Source organism: Dasypus novemcinctus, chromosome 4 (assembly GCF_030445035.2).
Source record: "Dasypus novemcinctus isolate mDasNov1 chromosome 4, mDasNov1.1.hap2, whole genome shotgun sequence".
NCBI lineage: Eukaryota > Metazoa > Chordata > Mammalia > Cingulata > Dasypodidae > Dasypus > Dasypus novemcinctus.
Window position 1 is genome coordinate 79526426 of NC_080676.1, and position 14432 is coordinate 79540857.

At 32.8% G+C, this 14432-nt stretch overlaps 1 protein-coding gene across 21 annotated transcripts in view; it reads right to left on the reverse strand.

Annotated features, from left to right (window-relative positions):
* STXBP5L (syntaxin binding protein 5L) overlaps positions 1-14432 on the reverse strand; it is a 441734-nt gene that overhangs the window by 180741 nt on the left and 246561 nt on the right. For all 21 annotated transcript variants that reach the window (XR_011648662.1, XR_011648664.1, XR_011648663.1 and 18 more), the window contains exons 10-11: positions 7842-7920; positions 1146-1300 (exon numbers count right to left, since the gene is read on the reverse strand). Coding sequence is in view for 18 of the 21 variants with exons in the window: in XM_071214767.1 (XP_071070868.1) it covers positions 1146-1300; positions 7842-7920 (234 nt within the window). In the remaining 3 variants the exon portion in view is untranslated. The remainder of the gene's footprint in view (positions 1-1145; positions 1301-7841; positions 7921-14432) is intronic.

The following is a 14432-nucleotide window of genomic DNA, read 5'->3' on the forward strand; positions in this document are numbered from 1 at the left end:
AAGTATAATAAATGTCTGTTGATTAATTAACAACACAGGTAATGTGTCTGTTTCTAGAAACTCCGGAAAAAAGTGTTGCACTCATTGTTATTTCACATCAGTATACCCCATCTTTTAAATAAGAAATTAAAGACTTTAAAACAAAGTAACATTCAAAGTTAAGTTCACAATTTACCTATCCTTCATAGTTTACAAAGGGTATTTAGTTTAACGTTCCAATAATTATTGTGGATTGGCATTTTTATCCTCTTTCTAAATATGGTAAATCAAACCCATAAATGTAAAGTGACTTGCCCAAGGTCATATACTATCAAGTGGCAGAGCTAAATCATAAAACCAAATATTCTGTCTTCAAGTCTAGTACTTTCTCCTCAGTATCTACATGTGCCCTCTTGAAAATTCAGCAATGTATATATACACTATATTTTTTCAATCATAAACTCATATTTCCCTTTTTATATTTATCCTCAAGTTTTAGATTTCATTACTAAAAGCTTAAACTTTGCATATAAGTTTAGACTAGTTTTTTCATTTACAATAGAAGACTTGGTTTGTATTCAGGATGATAAGAAATATAAGCATCTCTTTCCCAAAGGTCTCTCTAACCCAAAATTCTCAGAACTAATATAAATTATTAACCACACATCACCAGTCCTAGGGTAATCAGAAGTGCTATAGTCACATCTGATGCAAAGCCAGATATAAAACAGAGGCAGCACTACCAGAGTCTCAGATCACTGATATCAGATAAGTGCTTTAACTTTGATTGGTTTTGGAATGGGATGGATGGAGCTGGTCTAGGAGAGGTTATTAGGAGACCCAAGTTTCCCCAAGTGATTTCACCCCAGATCCCTATCAGACCCTCCCAGCTCAGCTTCCACCATCCTTATCAAAGTTTAAAGCACTTACCTAACATTAGAACCTTGAAACTCCAGCAGTGCTGCACTACATCTGTCTTACTTCCATTTTGTCAAGTAGGTACAGTTGTAGAACCAGCTCCAACACTTGCAGCTCATAGTGTTGTACCATGATGAATGCCAGTTGCCAACACTGAAAATATTTAAGCTTAATTTTGTTAGGAACTTGTCATGTAACATTTCAAAACTAATTCTTTCAATATTAGTCATTTCCTTTTAGCTACTTACCATTTGGATAGGGTGTTTCACATAAAGTTAGAAATTCAACAATGGGATGATCCATTTCAAGTACTGTAATTGCTTTTCCATGCATGATGGTTAAACTTGGTCTTCTGCAAGCTTTGTCATAGGACAGTCCACCAGAAAATATTATGAAAGGTTCACTACAGAGGAAAAAATTTAATAAGACTGAGGTATCCTTTAAGATAACACACACATTACAGGGCTGAGCCTATAAAAAACAGCTGCTGAGGATTATGTAGAATATAATTTGGTAGACACTAAAAGGCCCAAAATCTCTCCCCCAGCAACCTACTGTTTTATCCTTTCCCTTTTCCTGGATGTACCTTCTCACCATTAAAATAACTAAACAAGCAGTCTTAAGGTGTTGGGGGTGGGGGTGAGGGAAAGGCTGTTGGAGGAAGTGGGTATTGTTTATTAACTGTCAGGGTAGTGGATGTAGCTCAAGTGGTTGAGTGTCTCCTTCCCATGTACATGATCCCAGGTTCAATCCCAGACTCTGATACCACACACATACACACACAAAAGCCAGTCCTGTTGGGTGGTTGTAGCTCAGTGGTTGAGCACCTGCCTCACAACTACAAGGTCTCAGGTTCAATCCCTGGTACCTCCTTAAAATAAATAAATAAATAAACAAACAAACAAATAAATAAATAAATTTTAAAAAGGACATCTTCACATTAGTTGTTCCCAAACTCTCAATCATTACAATTAGCATATTAGTCTATGTTAGTCTATCAGTTGGCAATTTTGGGTCCTAAAATACTAACAGATAAAAAAGGCAAATTTCAATATGAAATGGGATGTGATGGTAGCAAACCCAGAATGGTAGAGGGTAACATAAAAATTCTAGATGATGGGGTTTCTATGGAAAAATAGGTTTGGTAAAAAGATAAAGACATCTATTGTGTAAGGGAAACAGTTTACCAATGACAAATGTGATTTCCTTCTCAGTTTTACTTAAGGTTAGCTCTATTTAGCTTGGGCAACTAATTTTAAAGAAATTCTATAGTCTTTGTTAGTTTGCAAGATACAATTAGCTAGTAGAGTGGAGCTGAAATGACTATAGAATGTTTTAGGTATCTGAAAATTATGAAATAGCTTCACAATTTCCATTTTTCTTTTTCAAAGCAATATCCATATATTTCTAGTACATGTATACAAAAATATGTGCTGATATGAAGTATTTTTAAGTAAATATTGAATGGAAAATATCCCTCTCCAAAAATAATTTCCAAAAGAACTAGATACTTTCATTGTACCAAATTCTTTGGGAACATAATACTACTCTAAATAATTCACGTTCACTCTCTTAAGCCCAAAGAATCTACTTGTCTTTAGAAAACACTCAAAAGATTTCCCTTTTATTCCACTTTTTACTGTGCATAGTATCAAACAGTACCAATGGGACATTTCCTAACCTTATATTGGTTATATAACAAGAAAAAGAGCTTTTTAAAGTTTATATTATAACAAATACATAAAATACCTGTCCAATTTTTATTTATAATTCAATTTTAGTATTTTGGCTAAAATAAATATTTCACTTCCAGGTTAAATAAGCCAAAATGCTCTCATTTGTTTTCCTTAACCCCAGCATTAGCCAATTTGAGTGATAGTCTTCCCCCAGTGATTTGACCTAGTAAATGACCAAACTACGAGTGGTGGTATGAAATAGTTTGCTATTTGTATAAAATACATTTTTAGGGAAGCAGACTTGGCCCAATGGCTAGGGCATCCGCCTACCGCATGGGAGGTTCATGGTTCAAATCCAGGGCCTCCGTGACCCATGTGGAGCTGGCCCATGCGCAGCGCTGATGAGCGCAAGGAGTGCCCTGTCACACAGGGGTGTCCCCCGCGTAGGGGAGCCCCACGTGCAAGGAGTGTGCCCCGTAAGGAGAGCTGCCCAGCATGAAAGAAAGTGCAGCCTGCCCAAGAATGGCACTGCACACACAGAGAGCTAACACAACAAGATGACGCAACAAAAAGAAACACAGATGCTCAGTGCCGTTGATAAGGATAGAAGCGGTCACAGAAGAACACACAGCGAATGGATACAGCAGACAACTGGGGAGGGGGGAGAAGGGGAGAGAAATAAATAAAAAATAAAATCTTCAAAAAAAAATATTTTTACATTATAAGAATATTTCTCCAGATTTACGAAGCATTTTTAATACAGTTCTTTATGAAACAGTATGGATATTTGTACCTTTTGTTACAAAAAAGGCCATAAGGAAAACATCATATCTTTCCATAAGTATTAACTATCTGCTCTAAATATTATATATAAATATATTTTATATGTAAAAGTGGTGAATTTACTCTTCTCCCCTAGTATTAATCTAAACATATGAGAAAAACCAATTCATACTCCTTCTTTTTGTATGTACTTTGAAAATATGTCCTTTCTAATACTGAAAGGAAGCATAATCCTTTCTATTCTCTTCTCTGCATCAGAAAAGATTGGGTCTGAAGGTAAGTGTTGATATATGTATACTTTTCTGTAAACTACTGAATGATTGAATAAAAACTTATTTAATCAGAAAAATGCTCAGTGAACCACTCATGGCTAATTGTAATAGATATTTAATATGATTTCTCAGAAAGGATACTAAGTATTATCACACTAAATTCTCATAAGTATTGCCCTCATTTTACTACTGAGGTTAAGTAACAATTAAGTGGCAAAACCCAAAAGAAAGTTGGAATTTATCAGATTCCAGAGCCTAAGGGTAGTCTATATTGCCTCTAATAATAAATAGCTATAATGTGGCATATATTATGCTATATGTATATATAAAGTAAATTTCCTATAATCCTCAATACAACTCAGATGAGGAAAGTACTATTAGCACCATTTTGTAGACGAGGATTTTACAATTCATGGAGGATACCTAACTTGTTCACAGCAGCTAGTGAGTGGCAAGATAAGGATTCAAATCCAGACTTCAGAGTTCATGTTTTTTTCCTAGTTTAATATTTCTGAAACTGTAAATTTATCTTAACTTTCCTGCAATGTTTTTAAAAATTTAATAATTTGACAAAAATTTGCAAATCATATATGACATTCTTAAAAAGGCAAAACTATACTGATGGATAACAGATGAGTGGTTGCCAAGGTTTGTAAGTGGGAAGAAGGTGTGACTAGAAAAAGATGGCACAAGGGAGTTTTAGGATTGATTTAAGTGTTCTGTATTTTTATTACGGTGGGTACAGGAATCTCTATATATGTTAAAATCAATAGAATTGTGCACAGGAAAAATAAGTCAATTTTACTGTATGGTAATTTAAAAAATAAAGAATTAAAATTTTGTCTCAATGAAGGCAACAAGTCAAACAATAAGTGGCACAACATAATAAACATCAAATGCTAACATATACAGAGTATTTATGATGTCCCAAGCATTATGTGAAACACTTTAAGTTTATTAATTTATATAACCCTTATGATAACCCAATAAGAGAGCCCCTATTATTATCCCCCACTTTACTGATAAGTATACTGAGGTTTGAAGTTAACTACACATGAAGCCTATCATATAAATCTAGTGTCATATAAAGGAAGGGATTAAAATACCAGGAGAAAGTGATTTTCATTAGCTATAGGGAATATTAACAGCGAGTCAATATTCCTTTCTTGAAGAGAATAAAATTATTAAGCCCAGAAACAATCTTGGTAGGAGTGCCAGTAGGCACAAGAGGTAATAGGGAGCAAATGATTCCTGAGCAGAGTGGTCATTTATCCCTAGAAATTAAAGCAAGTGTATAAACAGCTGATGTGAGATAAAACTAAGCAGAAAACAGGTCTCTTAACATCTGCTACTTACACAGTCCATTAAAAGGCCCTATTGCAGGAGAAGGTGGAGCTCAATGGTTAAGCACCTGTTTCATATGTATGAGATTCTGGGTTCAATCACCAGTACCTCCTAAAAACAAAACAAACAAACAACAACAAAAAACCTATTGCTGTTATATGTGTATGTGTTAGCTCTTCCTGTAGTTTCTGCCACAGCCATCCTAAATTTTACCTTCACAAAATTTCTGCTATGTAATTAATGGAGTGGAATTAAATGCATATACCTCCTGACTGACCCATTTAGCTAGGGCAACACCTTGAAGTAATCTTAACCTCAGTATTCTTAACCTTTTACTTCCTCTGCTCTTTAATCTCCTTGTTTTATGAACTGTGTAACCAGTTTCCAGAGGTGACTTTTCTAACATAGTAGGAATCACAACAAATAGACACAATGGTGTACTAAATATAATACATAAGTAAGTGGAATAATAGCAATTATTCAAGAATATACAATTATTTCACATTACAAATAAAGAATCACTACTATATAAAGTTGGATTACCAATTACTAGAACCATCCATTAATCTAGAATAATTTTAACAATGTGGAATACCATGGCTCTGATGACAATTATGGTAGTAACTTCTACTTATTAAGAAACCCACTATTTGCCAACTCACCAAAATTATGGTTTTACATGACTTATGCGTTATTTCATTTAATTTGCACAAAATTTCCAATGATAGGTATTAACTCATATGCTGTAGAGGAAACTTAAGTTCAGAATGTTAAAATTTTCAAGGTCACACAAATATCTTACTCCAAAGCCAATATTATTAGTCATTATTTTACACTGTCTTGACTTGAGTTTCTGATTCCTTAAACACCTTCTCTTCATCTTTGCCCCTTCCTCCCTTGGCCTGACACCATTTTTTCAGGCTTCTGATAGAAATCCCACATCAGGCATCTCCTTTCCCAAGAATTCACTGATCTCTCTCTCTTTACCATTACCCTACCCACCCTTTCAAGGCTGGGTTAGGTGCCCTATTTCTGCACTCCTCTACCATATCTCTCTAAAACCTACCTCCTGTTGTATAAAAACCATTAGTTTGTGGCCTTGCCTCTGCTACTAGACCATAATAAATTCAAAGGCAGACATTAATCTCTTTTATTTAGAACATTAACCAAATTACACAGTGCCTGCTATATAGTGATGATTTCATAAATATTACTTTAATTAACCAAACTGAATATTATTGAGTACCTCATAGAAGTACATATTTTAGAAAACCTTATAGCAACAAAATAGATGTCATAAAGTCATGGAAAAACCTCTCAGGGCTTTACATGAACACATTTGCTCTACAATTTGCTTTTAAGTTTATTAGTCTATAAAAAACAAAACACTGCATACTGAGAGATCACACAGTGGAAACAGTAAGAAGTCCTGATAGCTCAAAACTGAAGGAGAGAGAAAAACTTGAATAGCCAAGTGCAAAGAAAAAAAAACACACACAAGGTGTTAGGAATAGTTAATATAGTTCCTCCACGCTTCAACAGTCCTTGAGGTGCATCACTGCATAAAAATTGATATAAATAATGATGAACCTAAGAGTCCAAAGATTAAGTGGTAAATTTGTTTTAAGAAGGGTAACATTTTTATATTTTCATCCATAATAATTAAATTTGAAAAGTTTCAATACTTTAGTTTTAGTAGTATAAAATTGTGGTCGCTTTAAAAAATTTTTTAATTAAAGAAGTTGTAGGTTTACAGAAAAATCACGCAGAAAATACAAAGTTCCCATGTACCCAACCCCATCATTAATGATTTGCGTTTTTGTGGTACCTTTGTTAGAAGTGATGAGAATGCTACTGTAATTGTACTATTAATTACAATCTGTGGTTTACATTAGGGTTCACTGAATGTGGTTAAAAAAGAGAAATTTTAGGTTGCATATATGTTATTAAAATAAAAATTTAAAAAAGAAAGCAAAACCATAGATCTGTAAAACACAGTGAACTGTGGTTATGTTACTATTTTGTGTATAGTAACATTAGGCTAGTCTGGAGGTATTGCTATTTATAAACTGGTTAAAAATGATAATAATTTTATACTATTAAAATTTTAGAAAAGCAGGTATGATCTATTATTAAATGGACCTATAATACCAGGAAAACATCTAGTGTGAGCATATAATTAAGAAAAATAGCATTATCCAATCTATAGTTGAGATAAGGGGTTTAGGCAAGGTTTGTTATGGTTTCTAGGTGAGAGTATTGCCACTGATAATTATTAGAAGTGAAAGGAACATTGTTAATATATAGGATATGACTGCTATATATACAAGATCAAATTTTACTAAAAATGAATTAGTCCTTAAATTTCTGTACCTTACAATTTAGTAACTTTATGCTAAATTTAAAAAGGTAACTGTTTTATTACCAGCTAACTATAATCTTTCTAAATTTAAATGTAAGATCCTAAATTAGAGAGATTTTGTTATATATTTAATATTTTCATATGCAATACAACTTCTGATATATGCACTAGCTTCTCCTTGATAAATATGTACTAAATGATTGCTACTTGTAGTTTGCATAGCTTAAAAATCCTATATTATTAAAATTAATGGATATAATACTCATCTGAATACTCATTGGGACTTATAAATAATTAGCACTTATTTCCAATATTCATAATAATCATTATAGCAATGCCTAACAAAAAATAGAAAATTAATTATTATTAATATAGAGGATTCAGCCAGTAAATATGCTGTGTAATTACGTAAAATTTTAAAGGATACATAAATATTAAATGTTATTTGCCTTTCGTGTCTCTGTTTCTTACATATATTCCCATATCTCCCAAAGTAAAAATGCATACCTGTTTCTACAAGTCTTGTATTCTACTTTAAGAATTGGTTTACAAGATTCAGATTTTCTTCCTTCTCTTTGACTTTTTCCTAAAGAAAAAAAAGATTCTATTAAATCTCACTTAAATTTTACTCATCCATGAGAATTTAAAAATCTGACTGAGAGAGTGTAAAAGAAGGTAAAAATATAATTATGTAATAGTCACAACAGGAAAAATGCGTAACTCGGTATCTTAAAATTTTTGTTGAATTTGTAAATAATTTTTGAGTTCTAATATTTGATTGCTCTGTAGCCAATTGCAATATCTATAAAATTATCCAATTTTTATTCCTTTACATTCTCCACATATAAATCTAGTCTAATGTAAAGTTATTAAGTTTCAAGAAAAAATCAGCAACTTTAGAATTGAAAACACACAATACACACTTGCTTATCCACATAATTAAATGTGTTACTGTAGAAATCCATACTGGGCTTAAAATTCTGTCTGTAATACTACTTTTTTTTTTTTTTTTTAGGAGGTACTGGGGATCGAACCCAGGATCTTGTACATGGGAAGCAGTGAATACCACTGAGCTACATCCACTCTCTCCATAAGATTTTGAATAAAGGATGAAAAAAAGAGAGAAGGAAATTAAAGTAGAGCTACTTCCTTATACAATACACTTGTCTCTCTAGTATTGATTTGGTCATGATTCTATGTCTGATTTAAATAAAATTGGCATATTTTATGAAATGCTATGTTTGGGTTTCTTTTAGTTTTTAATAAGCACCCTATTTACTCTTCTATTGCCACATTTGTTTACAGACATGCATACATATTATATGTACAATATGTTTACATTTTCAAGATAGTTTTGGAATGGCACAGCCAAATCCAAATACAATGTCAAGATTCTTTTATTCACCTAGTTTAAAGGGCAGGGGCTCTACACACAAATTATCATTATCTGCTTTATACAATGTTTTCTGAAATTGGCTAATCTTTATGTGAGTCTATGTCATATAAAGAAACCACCAACAATACAGTATTGGCTATAATAATTCACATTTTAAAAGAGATAAAATAAGAATCTGCAGCATACATAAAAATTAAATTGCTGGTATGACATGTAGAATATGACATCTCATTAAGACACAGTTTTGGCTCAGGATGCACTTTGAACAGTGTTTCTAAGTATGAAGATCAGATGGCTGGAGAATATTGGCTTTGGTACTATCTAGTGGGAACAGACAGGACCATAGGAAACGACACAGCCAACAAAGACATCCTTAACCCTCAGTTGATGGATACCTCCACCTCTCTCTGTCTTCTTTATCCAGTGATTCTCTGTTAATTGACAAACCATGAGTTGACTCACAGAATATATTTGCAATGTTGATAAATATGAAAAAAAACATGTTTCAATCAATACACATCAGTGTCATGAACTGATTTCTGAAACAGTAAACAATAACTATATAAATAATTACTTGCTTTATTTCATTTGCCAACTCCAATAATTTGTTTTTTGCATGCAGTTTGTCTGTTTTGCTTATATTCATTGCCCCTTAGAAATTGAAACATGCTTAAAAGTCACATTGTGTGAAATATCATTATCAACATTGCATTTACTGCTACTCCTTGTGTTCAAAATACTATACTTACAGTGTACAAAGAAATAAATGATCGTCAAGAGGCTTGAAATTTAAGAGATTAAATGAAAATATATAAAAATGACAATATAAGGTACCATAAAAAAAAAAAGAGTAGAGGAGGTAACACTTGTTCCTGATACTAAATATAGACTAACATCCCTTACAAATATAGATGCAGACATCATTGACAAAATCCTAGAAAAGTGAACCCAACAGCACAATAAAAGTATTAAAAGCCATGGCCAAGTGGAATTTATACCAGGTAAGTAAGGTGGTTTAACACATAAAATCAATCAATGTAATACAGAGCATTAAGAGAATGAAGGAAAAAGAAACCCATGAGCATCTTCATTGATGAAGAAAAAGCATTTGACTAAAGTCCAATATCCTTTCATGGTAAAAACACAAACTATGAATAGACGGGGTCTCCCCCAACCTGAGAAAGGGCTTTTCATGAAAACCCAGAGTTAATGTCATACTCAATGGCAAAAGGCTGAAAGTTTTTCTTTTAATATCAGGACAGCACAAGGATGTCAACTTTTCCGACATCTATTCAACATTTTACTGAAAGATTTAGCTATAACAATTAGAGAAAAAGAAATAAAAGGCATCTAAATTGCAAGGAAAATAAAACTATCTGTATTCACAGATGATATGATTTTATACATAGAAAATCCTAAGGATCCACAGAAAAAAAATTTACAGCTAATAAATGAATTCAACAAAGGTTCAAGACAAAAATCAATGCAATAAAGTCAATTATAATTCTTTACACTAGTAATGAGCAACCCAAAATTAAAATTAAGAAAACATTTCCATCTTCATAGCATCTAAAAGGATAAAATACTTAGGAATAAGTTTAACCAAGGATGTGAAAAATTTATACACTGCAAATTACAAAACATTGCTGAAAGAAATGAAAGAACTAAATAAATGAAAAGATATTCCATGTTCATAGTTTGCAAGTCTTAATATTGTTAAGGTGTATTCCCCAAATGCTCTATAGATTCAATGATATCCCTATCAAAATTGTATTTCTTTTTCAGAAATTGAAAAGCCAATATTTAAGTTCATATGGAATTGCAAAGCACACTAAAGAGCCAAAATAATATGGAAAGAACAAGATTTGAAGACTTACCCCTCCCAATTTCAAAACTTACTTTAAAACAATAGTAATCCAAACACTGTGGTATTCAAACACAAGGGTGGCTATTATTTTTTAAAAATAGAAAATAAAACTTGTTGGAGAGGATGAAGTTAAAATGGATCCCTAGAGCATTTGTGGATGGGAATGTAAAATGGTGTAGCCATTGTGGAAAGCAATATTGTGGTTCCTCAGACAGTTAAATATAGAATTACTGTTTGACCTAGCAATTCTACTTCTTGGTATATACACCCAAAAAAAGTGAAAATAGGGTCTCAGATACTTGTACACCAGTGTTTATAGCATTATTCATAGAAGCCAAATGTGGAAACAACCCAAGTGCCCATCAATAAATGAATGGATAAACAAAATGTGGCACATATACACAATGGAATATTATCCAGCCAGAAGAAAAAGTGAAGTTATGAGACATGCCACAATATAGAAGAACCTTGAAATCATTAAGCACAATAAAATAAGGAAGGCACATAAGGACAAATGTTGTATGATATCACTTATAAAAGAAGAGTAGAAATAGAGAATTCATAGAGTACATTAGAGGTTACCAGGAAGGGGAAGTGTTTTTAGGAAAAACTATAGACATATAAACCAATAGAATAGAGTTAAGAGTCCAGAAATAAACCCATACATCTATGGCCAGTTGATTTCCAATAAGGATGCTAAAACCATTCAATGGAAAAGGAATAGTCTTTTCAACAGATCATGCCGGGAAAACTGGATATCCATATGCAAAAGAATGACCATATACAACATACTCAAAAATTAACCCAAAATGGACCCACAACCTAAACATAGGTGCTAAAACTTTTAGAAAGAAAACATTGGGGTAAATAGTCATGATTTTGACTTTGGCAATGGATCTTAGACATGACACCAAACGCATAGCAACAAAAGAAAAAATAAATAAATTGGACTTCAACAAAAATTTTATATCAAAGGACATTATCAAGAAAGTAAAAAGACAACCCACAGAATGGGAGAAAAGAGTTGGAAATCATGTATTTGGTAGGGGGTTAATATCTAAAATATATTAAAAAATCCTACAACTCAAAAAAAAATAATTAAAAAATGGACCAAGGACTTGACTAGACATTTCTCTAAAGAAGATATAAAATGGCCAAGAAGCACATGAAAAGTTTCTCAACATCATTAGCCATTCAATAGGAAATAAAAATCACAACCACAATGAGATACACTTCATACACATTAAGATGGTTATTAAAAAAAGAAAACATAAAATAACAAGTGTTGATAAGAAAGTGGAAACTGTAACTCTGCATTGCTAGTGGGATGTAAAATGGTGCATCTGCTGTGAAAACACTTTGGCAGTTCCTCAAAAAGCTAAACATAGAATTACCATAAGACCTGGTAATTGTGAGATAAGCCAGACACAAAAAGACAAATATTGTATGATTCCACTTAAAGAAATATCTAGAATAAGCAAATTCATAGAAACAGAAAGTAGATTAGTGGTTACTAGGGGCTGAAGGGAGGCGAAATGAGGGGTTTTTACTTCATGAGTGCAGAGTTCCTCTTTGGGGTGATGAAAAAGTTTTGGAACTTGATAAAGGTGGTGGTTCCACAATATCATGAATGTACTAAATCCTACTGAATTGTACCATTAAAAATATGGGAGCGGATGTGACTCAAGTGGTTAAGCACGTGCTTCTCACATGAAAGTCCCAGATTTGGTTCCAGGACCTCCTAAAAAAAACAAAAACAAAAGAACAACAAGTAAACAAACAAACAAAAAACAACTCAGGGAAGATGATATGGTTCAGAGGTTGAGTGCCGGCTTCCCACATATGAGGTCCCAGGTTTAATCGCTGGCCCCTGAACCTCAAAAAAAAGTAATTTTAAGTTGTGTATGTGAATTTCACCAGAACACCAGAATAAAAGGTTTTTTAAAATAAAAATTAACATACCTTGCTAAGGAAAACATTCAAAGATTTACTGGAGTGATGACTACAGAACTCTGTGACGAAAGCCACTGAGTGTACACTTTGGATAGAATGTACAAGGCATGGGACTGTATAACAGAGTGAACTGGGTAGTGGAAGATGGACTGTGGTTAACATTACAAATATTAGAGTGTTCTCTCATGAAGTATAACAAATGTACAACACTAATACATAGTGTTAATGATAGGGGGTGTATGGAAAAAATATACCAAGTTTATACCATGGGAAATAATTAGCAGTAATTAGCCTAATCATGTTCTTTCATAATCTGAGCAAATGTTCACAACAGTAAGGTTTACCAAATTGGAATGATTTTATCTGTTCTTTTAAAGATTTATTTATTCTCCCCTGGCCCTCCTTGTTTTGCGCTTGCTGTCTGCTCTCTGTATTCATTTGTCGTGTGTTCCCTGTGTCTGCTCGACTTCTCTTTAGGAGGAACCAGGAACTGAACCCGGGACTTCCCATGTGGAAGAGAGATGCTCAATCACTTGAGCCACCTCAGATCCCTGGTTTGTTGTGTCTCTCATTGTCTTTCCTCTTTGTGTCTCTTTGTTGCATCATCTTGTTGCACCAGCTTGCAGCACCAGCCTGTCATACTAGCTCACTGTCTTGCTCATCTTCTCCAGGAGGCACTAGGAACTGAACCCAGGATCTCCCATGTGGTAGGCAGGAGCTCAATGCTTGAGCCACATCTGCTTCCCTATTATTTTTTCAAATATATTTCTCTGACCCATTTTCTCCACTTCTTCTGGGACTCCAAAGACACAACAGGACTTCTGTTTTTGACCCACACATCCCTAAGGCTCTGTTTATTCTCTCTCTTTTGGATTGGATAATTTCAATTGTTTTATCTTCATAGATTCTTTCCTATGTTATCTCCATTCTGCTATTATTTTATTTCAGATAGTGTAGGTTTTTCAGTTCAGTCATTTCCAATTATTTTCTAGTTCTCTAATTGTTTTTCAATGCTTTAGTAGTTTCTATTTCTCTGAAATTTACAATCCTTTCATTATTATAAAGGGTTTTGGTCACTCCTCAAATATTTTAAGTAAATGTCTTTTATATTATTACCAGTGTTTATAGTTATCTATGGGAGGGTTGGCCATTAGGAGCTATTTTTTATTACCCAGAATATGGACCTAAGAATTAGAGTTAAAGGTTAAAGGATCATCTCCAGTTAGACATAATATTTGCAGGCATAAGGAAGAGAATAAATTTTAAGGGGAAGAGAAAAAATATTAATATTGTATTACAAAACAACTTATTTTATTAATAATCAGAGCCTTTGTGGAATGTTATACAGGATAATTAGTTTTGATTAAATCCAGAAGGATATTTATGAAGTATGGAGAATTATCTGGAAAAAAGAAACCAGTTAGCAAAGAACAGAGTAAGACTCAGTGTGGCTAGAAGAGTATAGAATAATAACAAGGTACCAAAGATAATTTTTTCCTTACTTAAAACTTAACTTGAGAAAATTCTTAATGGTTTCTATTTTCAAAATAGTGTTGTAATCTAGGGTAGTCTTTAACTTTTGTTTTTGGTCACATAACACCTACAATTACTATTTTTAAATTATGGACTCCTGTGTACATTTTTAAATTGACAGATAAAATTCACCACAAAATTCTGATTATTGACAAATAATAACATTAGTATTTTAAATATTTGCATTTTAAAACACAATTTTTATCACTTTTAAATGTGATAATAATAAAATGTAAATTGCCTAAGAACTTAATACCAACCATTCTCCATTTTAAAAATACATAAATAGGCTCTTCTTATGACTGGTAACATAATAAAAGCTTTAAAATTTTTGAAAATTTACTCCAAC